The 17,329-nt window shown below is 40.9% G+C and overlaps 2 protein-coding genes across 3 annotated transcripts; both read right to left on the bottom strand.

Moving 5' to 3' along the window:
- Positions 1–539: 539 nt before the first annotated feature.
- six1b (SIX homeobox 1b) lies at positions 540–3,611 on the bottom strand. Its single transcript, XM_026944579.3, has 2 exons — positions 2,560–3,611; positions 540–1,092 (listed from the first exon to the last, which is right to left on the bottom strand). The coding sequence occupies exons 1-2, from the start codon at positions 3,117–3,119 to the stop codon at positions 813–815; spliced, it is 840 nt and encodes a 279-aa protein (XP_026800380.1). The 5' UTR covers positions 3,120–3,611; the 3' UTR covers positions 540–812.
- Positions 3,612–9,632: 6,021 nt separating this feature from the next.
- Positions 9,633–17,111, bottom strand: six4b (SIX homeobox 4b). 2 transcript variants are annotated; one of them, XM_026944346.3, is made up of 3 exons: positions 15,378–17,111; positions 12,763–13,391; positions 9,633–10,878 (listed from the first exon to the last, which is right to left on the bottom strand). In XM_026944346.3, the coding sequence occupies exons 1-3, from the start codon at positions 16,091–16,093 to the stop codon at positions 10,379–10,381; spliced, it is 1,845 nt and encodes a 614-aa protein (XP_026800147.1). In that variant the 5' UTR covers positions 16,094–17,111; the 3' UTR covers positions 9,633–10,378. The 2 variants fall into 2 exon arrangements, with proteins under 2 accessions (XP_026800147.1, XP_026800146.1); XM_026944345.3 differs by having other exon boundaries at positions 9,633–10,881; positions 15,378–17,110.
- Positions 17,112–17,329: the final 218 nt, after the last annotated feature.

The raw sequence follows: 17,329 nt of genomic DNA, 5'->3' as shown, positions 1-17,329 counted from the left end.
ACTTTTTCCGGTATCATATGCTGTTTCTCTGTTTGTTTGTTTTTTATAAATAGTTTATTATTAATGTATTAGAATTATCAGAATCTCAGGGTTTTCACCTGAAGTAGGATTTGATTGAAAATATTCCGGGAAATCGCACGGTTTTTGTCTGCTTCAAATAAAATAAAATGAAATAAAATAAAAATTAATAATAATATTATTATTAAGAATTTTCATATGGTAAAATATTGTTCATATGCGACTAGTACAGTAGCCAATCTGCGTTTGTTTACCATCTGCTCCTCTTGCAGCCGCATGATCAAAAACGTGAATTGTTTCATGTTTGTAATTGTTTTATGTTTGTAATTGTTTCATATTTGTAATTGTTTCATATTTGTAATTGTTTCATGTTTGTAATTGTTTCATATTTGTAATTGTTTCATATTTGTAATTGTTTCATATTTGTAATTGTTTCATATTTGTAATTGTTTCATGTTTGTATTTGAAGCTTAATGGCTGTAAGACAGTCGCTGCAAAATCAAACAGTGGAAAAGGCGTCGTGAGAGTGATGAAGACTGGTTTTATTTACTGATTTTGGTTTTGTCCTCTGTCCAGTTTAACGACTTGGCAAATGTCAGTCCATGCGGCTATCAGCCTGCTACTGCGGTATAAACCTACTGTGAAACTTTACCAGGATAAAAACCTACAGATTTCTGGTGTTCACATTATACCGTTCGAGGTTTATATCTACAGTAAAGGGGCAGAATAGCTCGCTCTATTGATCCGTACAAAATAAAACAACAAAAAATAAATAGAATTTCAGTCTTAATGGCTTAAGAGCCCAGGTCCACCAGGCTGGAGGTCAGAGGTCCCAGTATGGAGTCGTGGAGCTGGTGCTGGTGCGGGTGGCTCTGCATGGCCAGGCCGCTCATGCTGTAGGAGGAGGCGGGGTGGCTCATGTTGGCCTGCAGCAGGAGAGCCGGGTTCTGCTCGGGACTCTGTGGAGGAGAGAACTCGTCCTCTTCTGAGCTGGACATCAGCGACTTGCCGCCGTCCAGCGGAGACAGCTGGTTCTGTTTGTTCGCGCCTGCGTTGCTGTTCTCACTGTTCTCTCTGCCAAAGTTGGGGAGAAACACAAAGCACAAAAATGTTTAGGCCTTTTTTAGCATTGGAATCGGAAATTTGAGTTTCTGATCATAACCAGGATTAGACTATTCCGTGAAGCAGCCATGCTAGGATTTATGAAGGTCTAAGCAGCTCTAGTGTTCTCATGAGGAGACAGAAAGACATCTTTTATCTGCAGGTAAAACTGATCTGTTTAAACTCATTTATTCCAAATATGCTTGAGGGTTGGAAATGTGTTTATTCAGTGAATCAGGATGCAATCAGTCTAATTTCAGTTGAGACTGAGTATATCCGGATTTTTTTTTTTTTTTAAAAATAACATTACAGTTTTCTGTTTTTATCCATCCAGTTTCAGCCATAACTTGAAGCTCTTTAATCAGTGAATTACATGCTATGTTCCAGAGTTCACTAAACCACTGCTAAATAAACTGGAAGGTTGGTGTTGTGGATTAAAAATCATTTTTCAAAAAATAAGAGAGAAAAGGCAATTTAAAAAAATAATAATAATAGAAATCACTGGTTTAACTTGGTGAGAATCTGTGTTGCATAATGTTTTGAACTATTTTTAATGACCAACGAAGTTTATATTGAAAACTATCCACTGTTCCAAAAAAAAAGACTAGATAAACAAAAAATAGTTATAAAAACATATATATATATATATATATATATACACAATATTCTTCAGGATATAAAACGTAATATTTTCTATTGTCAGTGATGTTTGAAAATGTCACGGTACTTGGCTTTCAAAATATGGAAATGTCAGCTGGAAGTTGATAAGGGTTTCCTCTTCATTCTCTGCTGCAGATAAAATTGTTTGTTTATCAGTTAGTTAGCCTACAAAACCCTGCATTTTTTAATTTAGAAAATGTAATTATTTCTGCCTCCCTGTCTGATATTTAATGTGTAACTGATACAGCACGTGAGCATACTTCCTGAAATATGTAAAAAGAGCAATTTCTGCGGGTAATATTTTTTACACAGTGCAAATCCGCCAGAAATAAATGATCGCGTCTGGTTTTTCAGTCGAGCCCAAGCACTGCCAGTTAAACTGTGCGCCAGTGCATTCAGTAAGTGTTAATTCACCACTGCTGCATTACTCTGGTCTACTTTTATGCTTCTGTAAACAACCACAACTGCATAACTTTAACGTCGAATATATTAAAATTGGTTAAAATATTTTTTAAAAAACGAATATTAAAAAAATCAGTAAGCTGAGGTGGATGTGAAAAGTGCTGAAAATAATTAAACATTTTGTTATAAAAATCCATCATACTTGTCATGTCATCATACATATAGGAGTGATGTTCATGTTAACTTGTTGTTCATGTTAACTCATTAAGTTTCAGTGATCTGAAGGTTTTTAAGACCAGACTGCAGATTATTTTTTAAAGTGAAATATATTATTTTAATTGCATGCTCTGTCTGTATTCAGGCAGGACTGCAGGTTACCTTTCTTTGGCCTCAGCGGCTCGATCCCTCTGTCTCCTGTTTTTAAACCAGTTGCTCACTTGTGTGGTGGTGAGCCCTGTGGCTTCAGCCAGCTCTCTCTTTTCTCGTGGAGAGGGATATGGGTTGTGCGTGTACCACTCCCTCAGCACGCCGCGGCTCTTCTCTTTGAAACAGTAGCTGGTCTCCTCTCCGTCCCATATGGTGCGCGGTAAAGGAAACTTCCTCCGTACTCGGTATTTACCCACAGCGCCCAGCGGCCGCCCCCTCAGCTTTTCGGCCTCGATGTAGTGGGCTTTCAGCCACAGCTGCTGCAGCTTGGGGTGGTTGTGCGGCGAAAACTGGTGGCTCTCCAGGATTTTGTACAGCTCCCTAAAGTTGCCGCGGTGGAACGCCACTACAGCTTTGGCCTTGAGCACACTCTCATTCTTGTGGAGGTGGTCGCAGGCCGGCAGGGACCACAGGAAGCGGCCCAGTCGCTCGAGGTTCCCGCCCTGCTGCAGCACCTCGCACACGCACGCGACCTGCTCCTGCGTGAAGCCGAACGAGGGCAACATGGACATGACGGACGACGGTGGGCGCGTTACTCCTGACGGCCAAACCGCTCTGCTTTTGGACTGCAGAAAAGAGCGGAATGGGGTTTGAATCCTGATGCGATAGTGCTGATAGTGCTAATGAAATGTTTTTTCGAAAAGGTTCTACAAAATGTCTTGGTTGGAGATGTCCGTGTCAACAAGCTCCTAAGTTTTGGACGTTGGTTGGAGACGCTGTGCTCCCCGTCCAGTGGTGTCGCGCTAAAAGAGCGCAGCGCGCGCGCTGATTGGCTCTCCATGCGCCCTATCCGAACAGCGCTAAAGCAAGAGCTCTGCTGCCATTTCCTCCCTCGGGAACTCGGTGGTCTGAAACCAGATCTCCCGTCTCCAGTTTTACCTGAGGGAGTGGAGCACCTCGATACTAATCAATTACAGTGGGTCTCCGAAGGCTAGGCTCATCTCATCCCCACCTCAAGCCCACTTTGCCCATTTAGTGATCTTACATTTAACTTAAACAACTTCAGAGCCATTAAATTATTAATGCATTAACGAACAACTGCGTGCAGTGCAGTGTGTGAATTGGAAGGGAATGGGGATAAGCTTAAATAGATTTTTCAAGAAATATTTCAGTCTGAGCATCCAAAACATATCCTAGACTGGCCTGGGTATTTTATGCAATAAGTCCCGCACAGAAAACAGCAAGAATGACAAAAAAGGGGGGTGGATCATTTGGGTTGCTAATTTACTGTATTTATGCAGGTAATCGCAGCACAGGTTTCTCAGCTTTTTTTTTTTGCTTGCCAGGTGTTTATTGTGAAGGCACACGCAGTGCGCGGCGCGTGAGGTCCCAGTGCGCACAGCGCGGTGATGAGATACTTAGCGTCCCATTAAAAAACAATCAAGCTCTAGAGGTGGAGAGATAACACAGCGCTGCTAAGAGATAAGCCCTAAACCGAGGCGTGCTGAAACCCCAATTCAAAGCATCCGACTGCATTTAAATTAGCCAAACACAAGTTTAATCCATGCACCAACTCAAAAAGCACAGTTTAGTAATAAGCAGGTCGCGTTTTCATCTATTTTAAACCCAGCAAAACCTTCAGTGCTGAATTATCACATAGAGTGTTTATCGAAATAGACGTATACTGTAATCATTTACTCAACACTACAGCTTTCTTTCCCTCTGAAGGGTGTGTGTATATATATATATATATATATATATATATATATATATATATATATATATATATATATATTACACACACACACACACACATATAAGGGTGTATATAGATAGATAGATAGATAGATAGATAGATAGATAGATTGATAGATAGATTGATAGATAAATAGTCTAAGATATGTTTTGGACAGGGTGCATGCTCAGAATGAAATATTTCTTAAAAAATCTATTTAAGCTTATCCCCATCCAATTCACACATTGCACTGTTCGTTAATTCATTGATAATTTAATGGCTCTAAAGCTGTTTAAGTTAAATGTAATATATATATATATATATATATATATATATATATATATATATATATATATATATATATATATATATATATATATATATATATTACATTTAACTTAAACAGCTTTAGAGCCATTAAATTATTAATGAATATAATTTAATATATATGTATGTATATATAATATATACATTATATAGTATATATATTTTACACACACACATATGTATATATATATATATATATATATATATAAGGGTGTATGTATGTATATATGTATGTATGTAGGCTATATGTTCTCATGCAGAGTGTTTAAGCGCGTGAGCAGATTCCTCGGTTGAGTAATTTGTTTTCCTTTAACATCATGCAACTCTTTCCCCCCATCTCGCCCTGGCTTTTCTTTCCCCCCATCTTCTGTACAGTGAAACCGAAAACCGGTGCATTAGTAAATGAGTTCTGTGTTCGTCCAGCTCTTTGCTACCCAGTCGCTGTTTTAAGGAATAGATCGCGTTTCTTTATCTGCGCTGAAATCTGCAACATGACACCAGGGCGACGCGGAGCTCACGATCACTCACCCGGAATGGAGCACCTCTTTATAATTTAATTGGAGACGGAGCGTCCATTTTCAAGAAGACCGCAGAGTCCACTCAGTGGCCCACGCACTCCTTATCCTACCCTCCTGTACTGACGGCTGGACTGTCCTATGAATTTAGCCCTGGGTCACTAAGATAAAGTAAGGACTTAATTAGGTTTAGAGGGCAATTCAGACACCTGTGAAAACAGTTTTTTTTTTTTTTTTTTTTTTGCCCACTGTCTCTGGAGGGTCGGTGAGAAGAGGAGTAGTGTAAAGATGATCCATCCATCTGTTCGGAAAAATACCACACATGTATAATATATAATATTTCATACGCCTCTCTTCATGCGTCAATATTTCATTTTCTTTTTGAACACATGTTTCAGCAAAGACGTCCTTGCGAACTACTGTTCTGGCATATTTTTAATGTAAATACAATAAATACAGTTTAAATAGCTCATAGCTATTTAAATAATTTTTTTAAACACACATTTATAAGACAGGTCTTTTATGTAAATGCTTAATTTTACAAAATTAATTTTAATTTTGCAATTTTAAGTATACATTCTTTGCCATGAGAATTAGAGACTTGGGACTTTCTTAAACTTAACGACTTGTAGTCTTTTATTGGCTGGTCTGTAGACCTTTTTCATCTCTCAGGTCAGAGATGGACGGCTCTGCTTGTCCTTATGTCTCCTCTACACTGAGACACCAGTCTTAAAGCTGGAGCTGAAAGGCTCTGGTCGCTCTCAGACCCTGATCATTTCAAGATGTGCTCTTTTACAGCCTGGAGGCGAGGGGCTGGAGACCACAACGCTGAAAAGCAACACACACACATACAGAGAGGGAGAGAGAGAGAGAGAGAGAGAGAGAGAGAGAGAGAGAGTAGAAAAAATGTGCTATTACTGTATGTTTTAAATCCCTAAATAAATAGGGAAGCACGGGACCTAGTCTAAATGACAGAACCCTGTTCCATCGACAAAATTATTAAAAAACTGGTTGTTTTTTATGCTTTAAGATGTTTATTTTGTCACAGACAGACAGATAGATAGATAGATAGATAGATAGATAGATAGATAACTGACATAAAACATAACACATGACACAGTTCGACAAAATTTATTAGCCTGAAGACATTTTTATTCTAAGACTATTTGTGAATTACTATTCTAATAAGAAATCGTATTATTTCAATGATTAAAATAACCCTACAGTTTAGGTTGTATGTATATTTAGATATGTTTTAGGCTATATTACGAATTGTTTATTATCTTTTATATCAAAATCATATCTTCTTACTGTAACCTAATTTTAAACACGGACATTTTTTAATTGATTCTTTACAAATCTCAACCGGTTTTTGCGACATCCTTCTAAATCACAGTTTGGACCTAGAATAGTTCTTAGTGTTCACCTGTTAGACCTGTCAGGAAAGCTGCATAAAGTGTCTGTCTGGCAGATATATATTTAACGGCCTATTTTATAGACCTTCTTGTATAATTACAACTGCATTGTAGTTTAATTGAAAAAAAAAATCAATATCAACTAATAAATAATAATTAGCCTACTAAAAGTCTAGTGTTTTGTTTTAGTGCATAGGCTATTAATATGTTTATTTAAATATTTAATATGTATATTTAAAAGTGACCAGTGAATTAAAAAGAAAAAATTCTGAGCATATACTACACCCCTGAAGTATGTAATACCTGTAATATATATATTATATACCACCAACAAAGTTAATTTGCTTGTTAAGAAAGAATGTGCCAGTAAGCAAAACTTGAAAGAATATATATATATATATATATATATATATATATATATATATATATTACTATATTACTATATAGAGTAATACATACCAAAAGATAAATGGTATAGTATAAATTCATACCAGTCCAGTGAACAGTGTTGGATTAAATTCTACACAAATAATTCAACAAAAAGTTCAACACATAATTCATAGTTAACCTTGCAAGTGATCTAACTATAATGTTTATTTAATTTATATTTATTTTAGATCTCTTCATTAATTATTTTGTGGAAATGTATGGGAAGTTTGGAAGTTTTCTTTAGAGTCAAATAAATTCTAGTTTTGCTGTATGCAGCCTGAGCCATCTGTCTAGAAAATAGCCAACGATAAATATATTCACAATACTTTCAGACATGTTTATGAATCTCCCCTACATCATTTATATGGGCCACAGATAAACCACAGTGACCTCTGTTGCCCTGGAGAAAATCTGTCTTGCTCTTGGCCGGCATTCAACTCTTCCTTCAGGCAAATATTCTGTTTCTGCTTCAGAGGTTTTCACCATGCATAAGAAGACAGTCATAGCACTGTCTTATAGATGATGCATAATGTTTGAGCGCAACAGACAGTGTGTCTGTGGGAGTCTGCCTCTATCAATTACCTATCCATCTCTCTTAATGACAGTATTTTTCGTTGATTTGCTCACAGGGATTTTCAGGGGCACGTAATTATTTACTCAGATTAGCCAAAAGCAGCTCTCTTCTCTAGACGCATGTGATTGCTCTGTTCATATCAATTATACACTTTTACAACTTTCTATCACACACAGTTACACTGAACATGGGCCTCGTCATCTCTATGCTTTCCTGCTTGCTTGCTTGTGTGTCTGTGTATGTGTGTGAAGTGGTGGGTCTGTGAATCATACAGACCCAGTTGGCCTCTGACCTCACATTAGCACAGTGTGTAGGGTTGGGGCGCTCAGGGCTCCAGCTCAGGTTACCCGCGCCTCACAGGCTACGGCAGCGCACTAAATGTCATGCTTTGAAATTGCATGCAAAAGTCAGGGGTCAGCTTCTTTAATAAGCCCACTTCTACAGGGTTCCCTCTTTTCTTTTTTGTTTTTTACAGCCTGCTACAGCCAGCATTTATGTGCCTGTGCCAGGTTTGAAAATGTACGCAAGGACAAACAGAAGGGGTGGGGTGAACAGTCTGAACACTAAAGATATGTTTGAATACCAAGATAATGGGTAGTATCTTGATATCAAACTTCCATCTACTAGTATTTCTCCCTTACCTCATACTTACTGTGAAATCCGAGATTGGATGGACGTGAAGGTTCACTCTGTTTTTCTGTGCTGTACTTATGTCCTAGGGGATGATAGGCTCACAAAGGGTTTCACAAAAAGCCTTCCCATTCACTGCCCATGGAGACGCTGTGACGTCCATATCTGAACAATACAGCAAGGCAACAAGATACCCCAGGTTACACACACTGGCTGACACGCAGGCAGCCCAAGGGAAATGGGGGACACGAAACACACATGTCCGTTTGCCATGGCCATTGGTTCTTAGCTCAAAAGCTCCAAACAAAAGTGCTTTCTTACTCTTCAATATTCCAGGAGGCGCCATTTGATACCTAGTAATCAGCTAATCTGCTGCCCTAGGCGACAGGGTCACCTTTGCACAGGTAACAATAGATTCTTTACCTGGGCATTTTTCTCCTTTGTGTGTGTGAACCAGTCTACCTTGGTGCCATTCAATTAGCTTGGACTCACATGCCCTGGTGTCACAAGAAGGAAATGTTCCCACGATACGGCAAAGACTTAAGCCGGATCCCTTCATGAAGCCCATTCCACTCTTATTTGACCCTACATTTGACAAACATTTTCATGTATCCTCATAAATCAACATTTGATGACGTGATCTGTTGCATGCACTTGTATGTGGATGTACACGCACAATAAACTTTGATCTTGCACAGGTTGTAAAAGTGTTCCTACAAGACAAGATTTTATCTTGTACTAACAATGACAACTCAAGCTCGACAGAAGCCTGTTCCTGTTTGGTCATGTGCAGAAGCCTCTGAGAAATCCAACAAGCATATGCAGTTTTTCCATATCCACTCTGTCTTTTAGGATGGCACTTTAAAAATGATCTGGCAAATGCAGCTGCCAGGCATTGGCAAATGATCACAGAGGACACCCATAGTGAGAATTTGAGCTTATGAGAATATGATCTCCATTATGCTGCATATGCATACATTCATGCATTAGTAATGTCTGAGCATCATGGCCAGCTGTCCTAGAGGCCCAAGTCATAGCCTAATCTTGTTAAATGGAGAGTCTTGTATTTCTTTGCCGCTGACGTCACACTATTGGGTAAAACACAGAGCCAACTTACCTACTGCTTCCAATAATGTATGATTCATTCCAGGTGATGTCATTTTCTTCAGTTATCCAAATGTCAACCCAGGACTCCAGTGTGAAATACTGGTGTCAGTGACACATAAAATCCATTCACCATTCATTATGCATGTATAAATATAAAGATTTAATAGAGGTGAATGGTTTATAAAAATAAGTTGGTTCCATTTCTGAGTGCAGGGCTTAACTAGTAAGTGTCAGTATCTGTGTCTGTAACTCATACATTAAGGGTTATAGTCTGCAGAATCATTTAATGAACTGTAGTGGTTGGGGTTTTTTTATACAGTAAAGCAAAAAATGCAAAAATGACCTAAAACCTGTTTTTCTTACAACTGAAACCATTTACTACTGTAAAGATTTCATTTCTTTAAGGAAGGTACATGAGACCAGTTGCTGAATGCCCAATAATACAGTATTCTCATATCAAGGACAAAGATTTCTCACCTGTGGTTAAGTCCTTGCTGAACTTAAATTGCTTAAAAAGCAAAATATAACAAAAACGTTGTTCACATTGCCATTTCAAGCTTCAAAAAATTAAATACAAAAACCAAACGTCAACAAAAAATTAAACATCTGTGCTTCGATAAAATTTTGGAGAGTAAAATAAAGAATCAATATGAAGCTGCAATGATAGTGCAGAAACATTTGCAAGACTCACCAAACACATCTGCTATTTTATACTCTCTTTCTCTCTCTCTCTCTCTCTTTCTCTCTCTCAGTCCACCATGCTCTATCACTCTCCATCTCTCTCTGAATTAAAATCTCCATTACTGCAAATAGGAGAGAAAAGACAGGCCTGAGACATCTTGTTCAGGGTCAGTGCATCAACAAGTACATTCTGCAGCCATCCGAGTGCAAGTCAGGACATGAGGCTACATTTATTTAGGGATACAAAGGCACTGTTCATGTGTTCCACCTATTTGCACACATCTTGCATACATTATCGTAAAAGCGACAAAGTATAAAAAGATTGATGTGTGCTTAGGAGACTTTTATAGTTATGCTGCAGTGCAAGAAAATCAACAGCTAATGAAATACAGCTCTTCAGTTGTTGTGATTACAGGGGTCAGAGGTCACTGCTGTCCTCGTCCATCTGAACAGTCTGCAGCTTGGCCAGCTCTTTTCCCTCCATGTCCAGATCACCACACACTCCAGGAGGGCCCTCACCAGTACCTGCAGGGGTCTCAAGATTGTCAGACAAGGGCAGCTGTGCTTCCTGTGCCCTGTAGTCTGAGGGCAGAGCTCCCCCAGTTTCCTGGAGGCCGCGGGCATTGTGAGTCAGACCGGAGTGACCCTCTGTGCTGGAGAGCACAGAGGTGATAGCAGCTGTGGCTGCAGGGGCCAGGGGGCCTCCGTTGTTGGGTGAGTGGCTGAGGTTGGTGGAGAGAAAGAGGGATGCCGTGTAGCCCAAGTTGCTGCTTTGGTCTAGGGGAACACTGGAGGGATATGTGTAGGCCACCCCAATGTCCAAAGGCTCCTGCTTGACAGCCTGGTTGAGCGTGTAGAGCAGGGGTTGGCCTGAGTGCTGGGACGAGTTGCTGACCACCCCGTCCAGTGGAGCTGAGCCTGCTGGGGGCGACAGATAGAATAAGACAATGTTGTTAAGTAAGCGGCCACGCCCTGTCTGACCAGGCTGACCACATGTTAATCCCCCAGTACACACCCTGGCCTAAATCCTCATTTGCCAACCCTGATCTTTCTTTTCTTTTCAGTTAATTTTGCTGTGCTCTTTTAGGAGATGGCAGAACCAGCCTTTCTCACAGCTAATAACTATTGGCCTCTGACAAAAAAAGTGCAGAGAGGTGAAATGTAGAGGGAATGCCATCTTAACATTTCCCTAGGTTGCATGATTATGTGTTTCTATATATCTTAGGTGCATCATTCATGTTTCTTTCTCTCTCTCTCCCCCATTTGTACCCCTTTATGTCACACCACAATCTTTGCAAGTACTTTTTTATGTGAAATATAAAATGAAACACCTTTTTCATTTTCTGTTTGCGGTTACATTCTCTGTGATTTCCTTGTAACTCTAGAATGTAGTTCTTGGCACATAACTCCCAGAGTGATAGACTATTGGCATTTGGCCAGGACATTTTCTTCCATTAGGCTTGCTGAATTGTCTGATAAATAATCACACTGCGCCAACCCCCTCCTCTTACAATCTCAAACTCATTTACTACAGGAAGAGCCAAATTTTTTCAATAAGTTTCTTGTTGCCAATATGTGAAAGAATCAAAACATAAACCAATACCTACATAAACGCAAAAGGCATGCATACGTTTATGCAATAGATTATATTAGTGTATGTTCCTTTTGTTATAATAGACTCTGTCATTCATATACAAGTCTTCATGTCACAGACTAAAACACCGTTAAATGGAAAAGGCAATTGAAACGGCTGGTTCATATGTTTTGCAGCACTGGACATCAAAACCAGTGTTTTATTGATTCATATTTTATTGGATTGCCTTAAAATTATGGGCAGAAGAAAAGAGGGTTTTGGCTAAACAATTTTAATGTTGTCTTTTTTTTAGTGGATCATTTAAGCTCAACCATTTTCCTCTTAAATCAAAAGTTCAGCCAGGGGTGGGTTTGTTTTTATGTGGCTCGTAAACTGCATATTAAAGGATAAAAAAGATGAGGGTTGTAGGGAGAGGGCAGCAGCACCCAGTCAGCCTTGCTGTTATTGATGTGGCTATAAAATATTCATGGAAAGAACCATTAGTGTGTGGTTAGGGCCATGGAGAGGAGGTGGGGATAATGTCATTGAGGCCTGTTATTTGTTGCAATCCTGAAGTCATCGCAAACTTGACCTGACCCCCACCCCATTCCTGCTTTATTTTATTCACAATACACTGCTCCTATTCCTGATTCACAATCCTCTTTTACAAATCCCTGAACCACTGATCTCTGTACAGAACAAAGCATTGTGTCTGATGTTAGAACAATGAAGACCAGATAATATTCTGTCATAATATACTCCAAAGTAGTGATGCAATTAGCTTAGGTCTGGTGTGAAGTCTGTGCCAACTGTTGTGCAGACACAGGGGAGAGAAGAAACAAAGAAGCTTAATGCCTGAATTGATCTTTTGTACATAAGCTTCCACTACTGAATAGATGTGGTGTGTCACGGTGCCCAGCCCTACTCCTGAAGTTCCAGCCCTACACACTAGTTTCTAACCTTTATCAAGTGAGTTGAGACAAAAATTAAAAATACTCTCTATAAGGCAAGCATAATTATATTGTAAGCATAGTAAGCATAATTATATATTATTCATAATGATATCATTATATTGATTTAAACTCAAATCCTTATGTGTAGGTAGTCTGAAAAGTCCTAACAGAGTCAGGCATTTCTATAAGTGGCTAAAAACTGTCCAAAGTATTTACTATATTTGCTCACAACATATCTGTGCAGTGATTAAAAATCTAAAATACTTTTTCTCCTACCGTGAGAGGGTGCTGTAGAAGATGGCGGTAGCAGTAAAGGCGGAAGACCCAGGTTGTTCTCAACCCCAGGAAGGTTGACCATGCTGTAGCTGCTGAGATGAGGAGCTCCAGAGGGAGAGGAGGAAGAGGACGTGGTGGCAAAGGTGACGACTGAAGGCACTGCTCCATGTTCTGAATGTGACGCCAGAGGCTGCATACCCTCTAGTTTTCCAACTGTGGTTTCTGGAGCCCCCATTGAATAAGAGGCATAAGACACAGAGGAGCCACCCAGTAGCCTCTCTTGGGCATGGGAGACCCTCTGGGGATCGAAGGTCAAGAAGTGACCACTTGTGGTTCCAAGTCCATTCAGGAGACTGTTGCTGCCATGTGATTGAACATATGCTCCACCATTAAGATAGTGGGAGTTGGTGTTTGTCAGGTCGCCATTGAAACCCATTCCTGCGGCAAGTGGAGACATTTTGGCATCCCCGATCTGCTGGATGACAGTGGTGGCACCATCGGAGTATGCTACAGCAGGGCTAGTGCCAAGGGCAACTGAACCAGCAGAGCCGCTAGAGAGAGGACGAGGAGAAAGCTCTTCCTGTCCCTTACTTGACTCATCTTCTGTGCTATGATTGCCATCTGATTCACTGCAAGACACAGGAGAGTTTTTTTTAATGCAGCCTACTTTAAACATGCACATTATTACATAGAGTAAGCTCAGTGGGTGTCTTTAAAACAAAAGAGGGTTGAGAGGCTGGAGTGTTTGTTAGTCCTGAAAAATGTCCAGTGACAGTGCAGTACAGATTCATGCACAAAATTTTCACATTAAATAGATACAGTGCATTCAAAAGAGATGTTGTGGTATATGCTGTTGCTGTGGATTTTTATTCACCATGGTATATGCAAATTGTGCACAAATTCATATTAATTCTATTTCAGTTACAGCTTTGTGCTTCCTTTATGGTTGCCACTTGTTCATTCTAAAATGCTGCTAAACGATCCATCCCACAACTAGTGATAAAAGGGAAGTTTTGTTTTCCCTTCAAATCTCAAAATGTAATATTCTGAGCATAATTTATATGTACACAATTAAAACTGAAATGTGAAGCATAACATGAAGCCCTACAAAACTGAAAAGCATTTTTGGGGTGCATTTACACCTAACAGGCCTATTCTTTTCTGATAGAGGCTTATATTCCCCTCAATAATTGATGTTCATCCATCCTTCCTAATCACCTCTGCCTAAAATACTATGCATCTTTTCTAACACTGGTACATGGTAAGCCCATGAGAGATTGAAGAATACAGCAATAAATATTCTTGAAAATGAGTTTGTTCTCATCTATTTAAATTGATGCTCATTGTTTATCTTTACGTTAGGAATAACACTGTTCTGCCAAGAAAATGTGGAACGTAAATTTGGAACATTTGGACCCTCTAAGGGTGACTTTTTGTCCTTGGGGCAGCAAACAAATAAAAAGCTGTGAGCATTTGGCAGCCTTGGAGTCTCCTTACTGACTCTGACAGCTGTGGATACACTAAGTACAACCAACAAACTATCCAATTATCTTCAACTTACATGGCAGACCAGGATAGGATTTTCCATATAAAAGATATGCTTGTAAATACAGCGAAATTCACAGTAGATGTTGTATGATGATTTCCAGAGCTTGCCTAGACACTAATGAACTCTTAGATTATTTTCACCAGGTATTCAGTTAGACCTACAGATTTTGCTGTGTATATGGTTTATTCAATGCGGAACATCTTCGTGTCTTCCCATCGCTGACGTGCACGGAAAAAGTTTGACCTCCCTTATTTACCAGACTATATTATGTACTATTAATGATAAAAGCAACCTAAAAGACATGGGCGTGGGTGGAGTGAGAAATTAGTTATTTTTGTTGTGAGCAGAGTCGCCTGAGTGTCAGTATGTCACAGAGACCAGGTGCACTCAGGGAGTTGCATGTGTAGTTAGTTTACACACACACACACACACACACACACACACACAGCAGGAGATAAAGGCCTAATGGATAGATCTCCTCGAGTGATTACCAGGGAGGAGAAGACAATGGGTTTAAAATCCACAAACAAACATACACAATGACTATGTTAAAGTAATATCTCATCTCTAAGGGGAAAAAAATACACAATGAGTATGTTAAAGTAATGGCTTATATCTAAAGTGCCACTTTATCGTCGCAGGCAGGCAAATGTCCCTGAAAACTAATACTACTCTGACTGATCTAACATCAGTGATAACATGGTCACTCATGCCTTTATAGGAGCTCATCGATATCTGAATATTTTCCCGCAGGCTTCTCTGTTTCTTTGCCCTTGAGCATGGCGCGCGCTCTGCCATTCTTAAAAACGACACCTCACTCGAACGGCCAAAGCTTCGTATTTCAAAACAATGTGAAAGTGTGTGTCCATTCAGCAGGACCACTGCTGGGATGAGATGCGTATGCATCCCGGTACATCGCTACGAAAACTAAAAGAAGACGTTTTAAAGTAAAAATCTGAATGCCCACTGTCTGTTCAGCTACATCACCCCGGAGTGGATGCGAGGGTTGCGCAGTGAGAAGAAAGTTGCAGCATTGTTCTTACTGTACTTTAAAAGTGCTCCGTACCTTTTGGACTGCGCTTCTGATGGGTTCCGGTCCCGCTGTCTCCTGTTTTTGAACCAGTTGCTGACCTGCGTCAAAGAAAGTCCAGTGATTTTGGCGAGGTTCCGCTTCTCCGCCGGCGACGGGTAACGGTTGCGCTTGTACATGTCCTTGAGCGCGTTCCTCGACCTCTCCTTGAAGCAGTACACGGTCTCTTCGCCGTCCCAGATGGTGCGCGGCAGCGGATACTTCCTGCGCAGTCGGTATTTGTCCACGGCGCCCAGCGGCCTGCCGCGTGCCTTCTCTGCCTCGGTGTAGCGCGCCTTGTACCACATGTCCTGCAGGGACGAGTGGTTGCACGGGCTGAAGTTGTGGTTCTCTAAGATGCAGTAGAGCTCCTGGTAGCGCGCCTGATGGAACGCGACTATGGCCTGCGCCTTAAGGATGCTCTCGTTGCCGCGCAGCAGCTCACTCTGCGGTAGCGACCATAAGAAGCGGGCCAGGCGCTCCACATTGCCGCCCTGCAGCAGTGCCTCGCACACACACGCCACTTGTTCCGGTGAGAACGCGAGAGAGGCCGGTGCGCATTCAACTGCCACCGCCGCCGAGCCAGAGTTCTCCATGGGCAACCCGGCCGGATCGAGCGCGGCCAGCTTGACACTCCCCCGAGTCTCCAGTGCCCTCGAGCTCTCCCTCTTGATCTCATCGGCGCCAATCACCTCACTCGAGGAAGAAGACATGTTTTTTTTTTCACGTGTCCTTGATGGTGAGTCACTCCTCCGGGTTTCGTGGGCAGCAGTACATTCGGAAGATCGGGTTTCACCCCTCCATCCGAGCGCGATCAGGTGTCCGGTCGCCGCGCAGAGAGAATAAAGATCTTAGTTTCAGAGCTCCAGCGAGAGTTTAACTCTGCAGTCCGTATGGGAAAGGGGGTCCGAACAGTCGCACGGCCGCCGATTGGCCGCCTCGAGCTCCGCGGGGGAGGAGCGTGTGAGATCGAGAGACAAATGTTTGCGCTCGCAGGAGCAAACGTGATGTATCAACTCAGCCACTACCTGCTCAAAGGTGATCACAGAGGCGGCACACTTCTATATACACAAATACTTGTAAATACAGGTCGGGGAAGACGTCTTTTGGAGGAATGTAATACCATCCTAACAGCTTAATTTAATCATCCATTAAATCATTTCACTCCCATTTAACCTAACAGTTATTTATATCCAATATTCCTAGCTTATGAGAACAAAGGTATTTTTTTTCTCCCTGTTTATCTGTTAATTGTCGTTTGGCCTGAGTCTTTTTAGTTTGACTCTGTGGTGCTGTTTACTGGAAACTGAAGGGTTGTGTAGGAGCCAACAACCGCAACAGCTGACGGAGTCCATAGAAGCCTCTAGCAAAAAGCGGAGGACAGTCTGACACGAGTGCCTCCTAAAATTAAACCCAGCAATGCTGCAAATACCTGGCATCAGCTTTGTGCACTGAGAGCCATTCACATGCTTTCTGATATGGGGGTAGGGATGGTGGTGGCCACCAGTGTATATGGCCTAAGGTATCTCCGCTTAGGGAGTGAAGCAACAATTCAGCTATTTCTAAATAATTAGTCACTGTCATAAGAGTATGCTGACTGACACGTACAGGCATAACACAGTTATGGAATCAGTCACTCCCTGGAGCAATCATTTAGTATTTCAACTATTCAGTGTTGTACACTGTCTCTAATGGGTTTAAAAAAAAAAGCATAGAATAAACTCATTGTGATGAATAATGGCAGTACATGTTTTCAGGTAAGTATATTGCTGTTGAGGTTTGAGAGTCTTTATCTGGTGTTTGAAATTGTGTGTGTGTGTGTGTGTGTGTGTGAAATAGGGCTGGCGAGTTGAATTGTGTATGCTATAGGCACTGAGATCTCTTGCCAATTCAGCTTCCCTCTGTGCCCAGTGCTGTCCTGAGGATCAGCAGATGAGCCAAAACACATG

Source organism: Pangasianodon hypophthalmus, chromosome 19 (genome assembly GCF_027358585.1).
Source record: "Pangasianodon hypophthalmus isolate fPanHyp1 chromosome 19, fPanHyp1.pri, whole genome shotgun sequence".
Taxonomy (NCBI): domain Eukaryota; kingdom Metazoa; phylum Chordata; class Actinopteri; order Siluriformes; family Pangasiidae; genus Pangasianodon; species Pangasianodon hypophthalmus.
Note: the sequence above shows the minus strand (reverse complement) of the source record. Positions and strands in the feature narration are given on the sequence as shown.